Source organism: Sciurus carolinensis, chromosome 2 (assembly GCF_902686445.1).
Source record: "Sciurus carolinensis chromosome 2, mSciCar1.2, whole genome shotgun sequence".
Lineage (NCBI taxonomy): Eukaryota > Metazoa > Chordata > Mammalia > Rodentia > Sciuridae > Sciurus > Sciurus carolinensis.
Window position 1 is genome coordinate 137,279,533 of NC_062214.1, and position 11,375 is coordinate 137,290,907.

The 11,375-nt window shown below is 32.5% G+C and overlaps 1 protein-coding gene across 2 annotated transcripts in view; it reads left to right on the plus strand.

Annotated features, from left to right (window-relative positions):
* The window catches only part of Brms1l (BRMS1 like transcriptional repressor), a 38,307-nt gene extending 28,317 nt beyond the window's left edge, over window positions 1–9,990 (plus strand). Inside the window, exons 6-10 of one of the 2 annotated variants that reach the window (XM_047542220.1) lie at window positions 1,036–1,119; window positions 1,788–1,852; window positions 2,586–2,625; window positions 4,699–4,846; window positions 8,403–9,990. In XM_047542220.1, coding sequence (XP_047398176.1) covers window positions 1,036–1,119; window positions 1,788–1,852; window positions 2,586–2,625; window positions 4,699–4,846; window positions 8,403–8,520 — 455 coding nt within the window. In that variant the 3' untranslated portion in view covers window positions 8,521–9,990. The remainder of the gene's footprint in view (window positions 1–1,035; window positions 1,120–1,787; window positions 1,853–2,585; window positions 2,626–4,698; window positions 4,847–8,402) is intronic. The other variant, XM_047542221.1, reaches the window with a different exon arrangement.
* Window positions 9,991–11,375: the final 1,385 nt, after the last annotated feature.

Here is an 11,375-nt window from a genome sequence, read left to right on the forward strand (position 1 = left end):
CTTCCTTTCTATGCTCTGGAGCCTTATAGTGGGTGTGGTCTTACAAATTCCTGAGATGCCCACATAGTCCACTGTGAAACTTGCTATTTCAAGGGTATTTTAGAAAGGTTTTCTATATTATGTGGAAGGTTTATGTTTTAACCAGCTTTTGCTTTGATATGACCAAAATACCTGACAAGAACAATATAGAAGAGGAAAAGTTTATTTGGGGTTATGGTTTCAGAGATCTCAGTCCACAGGCAGCTGACTTTATTGCTCTGGGTATCAAGGGAAAAGCTGCTTAGCTCCTGGTGGGGTCAGGAAGCAGAAAGAGAGAGGGGGAAGGGTCTGCAGGAATGATGTACCCTTTTAGGGTATATCCCCAGTCACCCACCTCCTCCAGCCATGCTCTAGCTGCCTACAGTTACCACTCAGTCATCCATGCAATCTAGGATGGACTAATGAGGCTATAACTTTCACAACTGAATCATTTTACCTCTGAATATTCCTGTAGTAAAAGGAGCTGTTGGGGGATACCTCATATCCAAACCATAATAGTTTACTAGGTTATCCTGTAATTCTTGAGTATGTTTAATTTTATCCATAATAAATTTTATTTCTCTGGTATAGAATAGGCATGGTGGAATCAGATATCCTGAGATCTGATGTCATTGCTTTCTCACCAACTAGTTGGTGGCCCATGGACTGTTATTTAGCTTTTCTAAACCAGTTTCTGAGTTTGTTAAAGTGAAATAGTAAGAATACCTACCTTAGGGGGAGCTTTGAGGATTAGGCAAAACAATGCATGTAACATATATTTGATAAAGTACCTGACATGCTCATTAATTACTAAGTGCCAAATTCATTTTCACTCTAATAAAAGCAGAGGACAATTCATAAATATATAGATGCTCATTAGTTATATGCATTCTTATGTATATAAACTTTGTATATGTTTTATATGTAGATAAATAACAAACATGAAAGTATGTAGTCCCTTTTTTCTTGTTTTTGCACTAGAAGTCAGCTAATACTTAATTTTTGTTTGATTGCCAGAGTTGTGGAATGATGAGCTTCAGTCAAGAAAAAAGAGGAAGGATCCTTTCAGTCCTGACAAAAAGAAGCCAGTTGTTGTCTCAGATATCCTTTTCCAAATTTTCTGGGCTTTTTTTCCTTGATGTACATTTTTGCTTTGTGTGTACCTTTATAACTTTGACCAGTACGCACTGACATTATTTAAATGGGCATGTAATAAACAGAAGGTGACTTATAAAATTGATTGGAGGCAGAATATATGATTTAGATTAAAAGGGGCATGGGAGAAGAAATTTAGTCCTCATCTCAACTTTGAAAAGTAATATGGTTTTATAGTTCACCAGGGCTTTGATGTGAAATAGTTGTTTAGTGTACAGCATGATTAATTATGTGTACTTTTTAAAAACATATTTATTGTTTCCCAAATTGGAATTTCTCTAAATGATAATTAATGTGTACATCAGTCTTGGCATTTCCTGTGATACCTTCCTGCTGCCCCTTTTTCCCCCTCTACCTTAAAAACAGTGATTAGTTGGTGGTGTATTTTACAATCAACGATAGCCTAGGATTAAGGGTGTATGCTTATGGCATTAGAAGTACTAGACTATACTTATCTTAATACTAAGATTTTTAAAAATAATTTGTAGTCATAATTCAGAATGCCAGAGAATTATGTCCATAAATCATTGTTCCATTCTCTGAAAAATAGGAACTTTGAAAATAGAATTCAAAATACGGTATTCTTACAGTTAAATTAACCTTGACTTTTCAACGTCCATATATAGTTTATATGCTACAGGATCTTGATATTCTTGAAGACTGGACAACAATTAGGAAGGTATGATTAAAGAATGATTGAACACAAGTTTATTTTTATAGTCTACTTTTAAGGATCTTATGTTTTTTCACTAATATATAAAAATAGAATTACTGTAAATATGCTTTGTTTTGACAACATTTTCTCTAAGGCAAGTAACACTATTACAAATAACAGTGGACTGCAAAAGTATTTTAAGAATTAGAAACATGTCAGCAGTTTGTGATTTTTCTATGATATGTGACTAATAATTTATGCAAGGATATAGAAAAGCATTTAGTTTATCCAATAATAATAATAATAATATCATCATTCTGTGTCTAGTCCTTAACTTGGTCCTGGCTCATAGAAGACACCTAATAAATATTTGTTGAATGAACAAAAGTGAACTTTGAACCCTTACTATATGTTCTGTATTCTGTCATTCAGTAGTCAAGAATTATAGACTTTTCTGTGCTTGTTTAAAAGTGGAGTTTTATTTTCCTTATCAAAGTTTTCCATTTTTAAAAACTTTTTAGTTGAGAGTTAGAAATTATTTCAGATATTGATATACTTCTAGGAAAAATTGTTATCCTTTGTGTATATATTCTTTATGGTCCTAGACATTAAGAATTTATTAGAGCAGCTGGTGGTTATATTTTACTGTATTTGTTATTGAGCCAATCAGTAGTGTTGTTTATATGAAGTAGATACTAATATGTGTTTTCAATCTCAACTCAGACAACTTCTCCCCTCCCCCCTTTTTTAAATTAAGGCAATGGCTACGCTGGGTCCACACAGAGTGAAAACAGAACGTAAGTCATGAGTTGAGAAAACTGTTGAATCAGAGATGTTAAATCATCTGCATACTATATAACTCCCCCATCAGTGGTTTCATTTCATCAACAAACACTATACCTGAAATTAGGAAGAAGTCTGGAATCTCTTGTTCATGTAAAAGTTTCAGAATTTCTGGATGCAGTATATTTCTTCTTTCAATATTCATATTTGCTAATAATGAATCAGTAATTTAAAAGTATTTATTTTATGTTTTTTAATGGGCTAGTGATTTTTTTAGGGGAGAAGTTTGGCATTTGCAGATTGACTTCAGGGAGTTTAGATCCTCTGAAGTTGTGTACAAAGTTTCTTGTGTGTGTGTGTGTGTGTGTGTGTGTGTGTGTGTGTGTTTTCTGTGGGAGAGAGAGATTAGAATGCTGACAGCAGAGTCCATCCAAGAAATTTATCCTCCACCAAGATTTATACTTTTGGATATGCCTTAGTGAAATTTATATCAAATTACATTTTCTTGATTTTTTTTTTTTTTGACAGTACCTGGGATAGAACCCAGGGACACTACGCCTCTGAGCTATACCCCCAGCCCTTTGCATTTTTTATTTTGAGACAGGGTCTCACTAAATTGCTCAGACTGGCCTTGAACTCACAATCCTCCAGCCTCAGCCTCCCAGTAGCTGGGACTATGGGCCTGAGTCACTGTGCCTGACTTCTTGACTTGTTTTTAAAGTCTAAAATCACTACCAGCATTTCAAAGGGCGTTAGTGTCTAGGATAACTTTCTTTATTTCTGCCTTTTTTCACTAGAGGGAAGATTTTCTCTGTGGATAATGAAGCTAGATTTTTAAAAAAACACATTTCAAATACTAAGGAAAGGTCTTTCTAGTCACATTCTAACAGATAATCTGTAAGAGTTTGATTTCCATTTTATCGTTAACTCAAGGAATCCTGTAAGCTTCATTTCACATCAAGAAATTGCAGCAGTGTTATACTGAAGTACCACCCTTAGGAATTAACTGGAATGGCAACTTCCTAAATCTCTAGAGCAGTGGTTCCCAACATTTTGGGGTCTCCCCTAATCCCTCTTATCTTCCTTGTTGCATCCTATTTGTTTATTTGATAGCACTTACCTCAGTTTGTACTTTTAAATTAATTGTTTACTGATGGAATTGTAAGCCCCATGAAATCTATCACCTTGTTTCTTTTTGTCAGTTTCTTTCCCCCAGCACAGTTCATTGTGTATAGGAAGTGCTCAGACACTTATTGAATGAATGAATTAACAAAAGAACGCATACTTACTGAACACCTTCTATATAACAGGAACCATTTTAATTTATGTGTATAGGATGGGAAAAGGGATAGATCTCTTGGAACCTCCTTGGGGGAGGTGGAATAATATATATGTAAATAAATGATTAAGATAGTTCCAGATGTTATTAATTGTTGTGAAGGAAATATACAGTTGTGATGACAGTTAGGTAAGGAGTGGGTAGAGTGGTTAGAGAAGATCTCTCTGAGGAGGTGACATTTGAATGATGAAGAGGTGCCTTCTTCATGTGCTTTTGACCATGTGCTTCTATAAGGAACATTTTTTCCCCTGCATAAGTTTATCTGACTAATTTCTGGGATTTAAAGATGGAAATTCTACTTTAATTCTTTTTAGAATTAAAACTCCTGGAAACTCTTGAATATATATTAAACTTTGCTTCTTTGGAAGGGTCAGATCAGATGCCTTGCAAAGGAGAAAATATAAAAAATAGAATTTTCAGTGGAAATATGGCAGTTGTTACTTTCAGGATTACTAAAAACTGGCAATTACTACTTAAAACTAGTAATTAAAACTAGGTAATGCACCTACTTCCTCTTCTGGCACTTATCTAATTGATGATTTATTGTTCACTTTTTAACTTCATTTATACTAAAAACTTAGTGAATTTATAGAGAAAATATAGAAATCAGATTATCTTATTTTTATTAGATTTTAGGTTTGTTACCTAGAAATACTTTGTGTTTTTTTCATATATGCGCATGGATTGGTATTAGTATTTAATGTCCTGACACTTTTGTTCTTCTGACAATGTCTTATTAATATAACAGTTTTTGAACTGATCCCTTTAGCACCTGTGAAACTGGAAAAACACCTGCACAGTGCTAGATCTGAAGAGGGAAGATTGTATTATGATGGTGAATGGTACATACGTGGACAGACAATATGTATTGATAAAAAAGATGAATGTCCTACAAGGTAAGTAGCTTTTATCATTTTAATGTTGCTTAGTATTATTAAAGTATCATTGTCAATAAATATTGATAGCCTTCATAGAGTATTTATAATGCATCATTAGTTGCTTGTGGATCCTTTTATCACTTGACATATGATTTGATTACATGAGTATACACAAGAGTATATATTATGTTCATGAACACAAACATTGATACAGGTGGAAGTATTGGAACTATTTATCCAGATAAGCAATACTGTTTGTTGATTCTTACATTAGGTGAATTGTTAACGATTCTAATATAATGACCTTTAAACTAGACTATTAGGAATTTTTGTTGGACCTATTGTGTTAGTCAGCTTTTTGTTGCTGTGACCAAAACACCTCACAAGAACAACTGAGAGGAGGAAAAGTTTATTTTGGGTTCACAGTTTCAGAGGTTCAGTCCATAGTGGCTAGCTCCATTGCTTTGGGCTCAAGGTGAGGGAGAACATTGTGGCAGAGGAAAGTTGCTTACTTCATGGTAGCCAGGAAGCAGAGATAAGAGAGAAGGAGGAGCCAGGAGGTCAAGATAAAATCCCCAAGGGCATGTCACTAGGATCCAGTTCCTCCAACCAAACCCCACCTGCCTATAGTTACCACCCACTATAGTAGTCCTTTCAAATTATTAATCTATGAAATGGATTAATATACTGATTGAATTATATATCTCTTAATCTAATCATTTCACCTATATTAATACAAGAGCTTTTTGGGATACCTCATGTCCAAACCGCAACACCTATTAATCCTTAAGTTTTTGAGTCTGTTACAATATTTTGGGTGAAATGAATGTGTATCAAGTAAGTAGGAAAGAAACAGAAAATTAATGAAAATTTAAGAGTAATAATAATTAAAGTATGACTGAAAACTAGAAATTGCCTTTTCATAAAGAATTGGACATTCTTTTTTTTATAATATGAAGTAAACTGTGATTTTATTGTGAAATTCTCATAGATGGAAAATTAAATTGAATATTTATTCTGTCCATTTCATTTTTATAATAATCTTACCACTTATTTTTGTACAATGTATTTCAGTTGCCTGTTTAGTGAAAAATAAAAAACCTATAATTTTTGGCTTGTTTTTAATTTAAATTTTCTCATTAAAGACCCCCACAATAAAATGTGTTGCCAACAGCCACATCCAAGCCCCTATGTGAAGAATGTTTTGACTGCTGCTTCAACCTAAAGAAACAATCCTTGACTTCTGTCACCTTAAAATGGTAGTGTCAGCAAAAGACTTGTTTCCCACAATAAAATAAAAACAAACCCTAGGATCTTGAAGGTCCTATTTAACAAAATTTTCACACATGCAAAATTTCACTGAAATAAATATATTTCTCTCATTTATAATTCCCACTCAGCATTCATGTTTTCAGTTAATTTTTAGGAATATACTTTAATGCTTAAACTCTCCAACATGAGTATATAATTTTGAAGGACAAAATAGTTAGACATCTGACTCAGCATGGAAGAAACTTTAGCACATTATCTGATCATCTGCCAATGAGGAAGGGTGTGCCGCTCTTCACTGCTACCACAGATGAATTAACAAACTCTTGATCAGTGGAGCCATTTCAAATGGTTTTAGAGAAGGATCAGAAATGATGGGCTAGACAGCATACATTCTAAACTTGTTTTCCATACAATTTGAGCTTCTTGAACCACTGAAGCTGATTAAATCCCTACACAGCACAGAAGCTGCCCTAGGTCATTTATTAGGTCTATTATCTATAAAGCAAATAACTGGATGCTGCGCTATAGGTAGGCCTACAAGTGCCTTGATTGCACACACAAATGGCTGTTTTCAGCATGATGCAATGCTCTATTTCCCTTTAACCATACGAATTAAAACAATACTTATCACCTTACAGTTTGATATTACTTTCAATAAGTATAATATTTATTAAACATTTTCAGTTGTTTTGTTACATAGTGTGCAACAAATTACAATATTCTGCAGCCACAAATTATATGCAGAGTATGAAGAAACTATTAATCAGATAGTGTAATCTTTCCATTTATAACTCTACAAGGAAGAACTAGCAAATCAGATCTTACATAGAACATCTCACTAAACTTTATGCATGGAAAGTGACAGACACTGGTTGTGCTGTTTGATACAAAATGGCTGAACTTCATCTTCAGAAGATTAAACCCGACATCTAAACATGCCAATATAAACATCAAAACAAAATATAAGAATTGGACATTCTTTAGGCTTAAATAAAGTTTATTATTTATATAGTCTTCTACATTTTTTCTGTGACCTTTTGAAAATATTAATGTGAATCATTGCTTTCATTCTTCTAGTAGTTTAGGATTTAATTCTCATAGTAACCTTCTACAGTTAGAAAACATCTTTTTCTAGGTAACAATAGTAAATAAAACATTTGAGTTTAGAACTTATTTTCCAAGTATAGTGGTTTTAATTGAATTATAATTTCATTGTTTAGTTTTTAGGATCCCAGAAGTGTAGTGTATAGCAACTTTTCTCATAGAAAATCATTGAGCTAATTACTAAATCATGTAGTAACTCTCCAGGATTCTCTTTATTTTATTGGTTGTGAGACATTTTACTACTATGTAGCATTAAAGTGGTTAAAAAAGAAATGACAAATGAAATAGGATAAAACAAATCTGTTTTTTTTAAAAAAATTCTATGTAAATGTTAAAAATATTAAAAAATCAATTTAATATTGTAGATTGTTTGACACTGTCAATTAGGAACTAGTATTTGAAACACCATATAAGTAATTATTTTAGTTTCACTGTTTTTTTGGGGGAGTGGAGTAGAGATAGATTGGTAATGATGTGTAATTAATACAGCCATATGTTGCATAGCAGCAGGGATGTGTTTTGAGAAATGTACCATTAAGCATTTTTCCAGTTGTGTGAATAAAACTGAATGCATTTACACAACTTAGATGGTATAGGTCAGTCACTTGAAGTGGCCTTGTGCATTCGAGATGTGGTATACTTGAGATGTGTGAGGCTTCTGCCATTGTAACACAACGTGCTGTTTTACAGTAAGCTTTTTTTTTTTCTTTTTAAGTGAGTGGAAGTAGTATACTATAAAATTATGACAAAAGAATAGTGTAGTAAATATATAAACCAGTAATGAAGTCATTTATTATCAAGTATTATGTATTATACATAATCGTGCTCTATTTTTATATGACTGGCAGCTGAGTAAGTTTTTGTAAATGAGCATTACCACAAACAGGCAAGCAATACATCATGCTCTATTTTCACGGATATGATCCTCAGGGAATAGGAATTTTTCAGCTTCATTATTACTGAATTGACTGTTGTATATGAGGTCCATTATTGACTGAAATGTCATGAAGGGCATGTCTAGATCTAATAGTAAAACTTACCAACTCTTATTAAGAAAAGAAAGATTACTATCTATTAAGTGTTACTGAATGTGATATTCTTGACTGCATGCCCTATTGATAGGACAGTTAATAATCTAAAATGATGAAAGAAGGAATATTGTAATTCATTCATTCATTCATTTTTTTTTTCTTTTTAGTGCCGTAATTACAACAATTAACCATGATGAAGTTTGGTTTAAGAGGCCTGATGGAAGCAAATCTAAGCTTTACATTTCACAGCTACAGAAAGGAAAATATTCAATTAAACATTCGTAATCATGATTTAAGTGTTATCTAAATCTACCTTATTAGTGTTACCAAGTGTGATGTGCCATGGGAGTAAAAAAAATGTATTCAATAACTTAATATTCTCATCAAATCCTGAGAGAATGTGTATTTGTAGGTAGTACTCTAAGTAGATCTCCTATTGATATGTTATTAAAAGAAATAGTAATAACAATTTAATCATGATCAGTACATTTATTTGCTTCTTAGGTCAAATGATCAATAAGTATATATGGAAGAGATTTCTTTCTAAAATTTTTTCTTTGTTTTTAAAAAAATTATGCAAATCTGTCTCATCTTTAGCAAACTATTGTTACATTTATCTGCAATTTAAAAATTTTCCATATTTGTCACTCATCATGTTTGTAAATAAGACTGACAAAATGTTTCCTATGAATGGTTTGTACCAGTATATTAGTGTGAAATCACAATTGAAATTTAAACATATATATGTGAGTATGTATATATGGCATCATCAGCTTATTTAGAACTGATGGATGGCCTTACCTTACAATCTTATTTTACCCAAAATTAAACTATTGGGTTTGAAAGCTAAAAGGAGCACTTTTTAGAATAGCTTTCCTTCTCCTCTCCTTGATTGTATGGTGGTGACCTTTTTTAATGAATTATACTTAATTAGTAAAATTAGTGTCAAGTGATAACATGTTTTTACCTGTATTTCTTGTGACCCTTTTGAGGGCAGGTGTTCATGCCTAGTATTTATGATGCAGTATGTTAGTGGTGAATAGTAACTGACAGTATTGTGGTGCTTGCTGTACATGTCTGATCTTTTGAAACAGATTTTTAGTAAGCATTTTCCAGAGGTAAAAACTAGGTCCTTATTCTAATTTTATTCATAGGGCAAAATAGGGATAATTTCCTTGAATTTGTTCCTAAATTGATACTTTTATTTTTGGTGTTTTTACACTTTAGGGCCATTTGGTGCAATTTAGAAAATGTTGGTCTCCCTTCCCTTAGCCACATTCAAAATGAACTTCCAAAGCCTCAGGAACAGTACAAAGAATTGAAACCCTCAATATGGCAGCACAGTTGGCTGTAATATATATTTGGGGTACAACCAAATCAAGTATTCCTGGTGGTCTTATGCACTTTAATTTCTGTTACAACAAGACGTAAGAGGATGAGGAAGAAATCTACATGTTAACACTTAGTGCAGGAATATCTGCATGATTCCGTTTGTTTTCTTATTGTTTTACCTCTGCAAACATCCTGTGCAGATCACTACTTTACAGTTGCCAAATTTTAAAACATTTGACTTCTGAAATTCAATATCAGCAAAGTTATGCTACTTTGTTTTATTTCTAATTAACCTTAGCAACTGTACATAATGTCATAATTCAGTATTTGACAGTTCTTATGTATACAATGTTTGATAAGCATTTTTAATAAGATTTGTATTTTTAAATTTAGTATATAATAAAAAGATGTGCTTGAGTGTCATTTGTAGTGTATTGAATTACTTATACACATTTAGTTCTTTTATTATTTGTAACCTGTCCCCTTCTAAGAAGGATTTGTACTGTTTTAACATTAATAGATATGGAGTGCTAGAGTTGCACAAGTGTTTCTGCTTCCCTAAACCACAATATAACCCTCTTTTGGGTTATATTTAGATGTTAAAGAAAGCTTTATACTTAATTAAAAATATACATGCTTATGTATTGTACTTTAATAAAAATGTACTGTTGAGGGCTGGGGTTGTGACTCAATGGTAGAGTGCTCACCTAGCATGTGTGAGGACCTAGGTTTGATCCTCAGCACCACATAAAAATGAAATGAAGGTATTTTGTCCACCCACAACTTAAAAAAAAATTAAAAGTACTATTAAAATTATAAATAGAAAATCTTTAAAAACTATGATTTAGTATATTTATTTTCAAAACTTTAATTTTATTTATGTCATATATACTCTTCTACCATAATATAAGATTCAGGTAAGTATATGTTCATCATTGATTAAAATACTATAAAATGTATTTTGCTTTTGGCAATTTCCTCTTAGTCTTCTGGTCAGAGGTTTAATTTAGGAAAATTGTTAGAAATTTTGAGCTGTTATGTAGTGGCAGCAGCCTGCTGCTGTTTATGATCAGCAGTCATAGAATCAATTCCTGGGACTTTCCTGGCAAAACTTCCAGTTTTTCATGTTCAGTTCACTTTTTCCTGCCATTTCCCATTTAAAAAAAAGTATTCCAATCATCACTAATCTAATTCATCAACCAATAATTAATAAATGTTAATGGCATACTCCTCATTCCTACCTTTTTTCATTGTTCATGTTGGTGAGCTGGGTATTGAGTACTTTTCATGCAGTCTTTTCATATTAAAGTTGTTTTGATGTACATGTTATTACTCAGGACTCCACTTACAGAACCACATACACCTCATTGATAATTATTTAAAAGAAGAACAGGGAAGTTGACTATTCTAAGATTTTGCTTTTGGATCTAGTACAATAAAATTGAATGATATTGAATTTCTTTTATAAAGAAAATGGATGTAGGATGAATGAATACATTAGTTAGGATTTATGTTGTTTCTTGCCAAATTGGAGTGTAAACTATTTTATTTGCTGAAGATGAAGTGATCTAAAAAAGTTCAGAATGGGGTTAGATAAAATGCATGTCTGTTACATTTTCTTTGTGGATGAACTTTAGAAGTTGTGTTGGTACTGTAGGTGGTATTTGTGGGCCAGCATCATGTCATCTGACAGCATCATCAAGTTTTTTTTAAGCCATATACTTTGACACTTTGGTCAGTTTATTGGACCACTGTGGCCCCTAACTGATGGGCAGCCAGTAATGATAATACTTGTGATTTAACTGCCT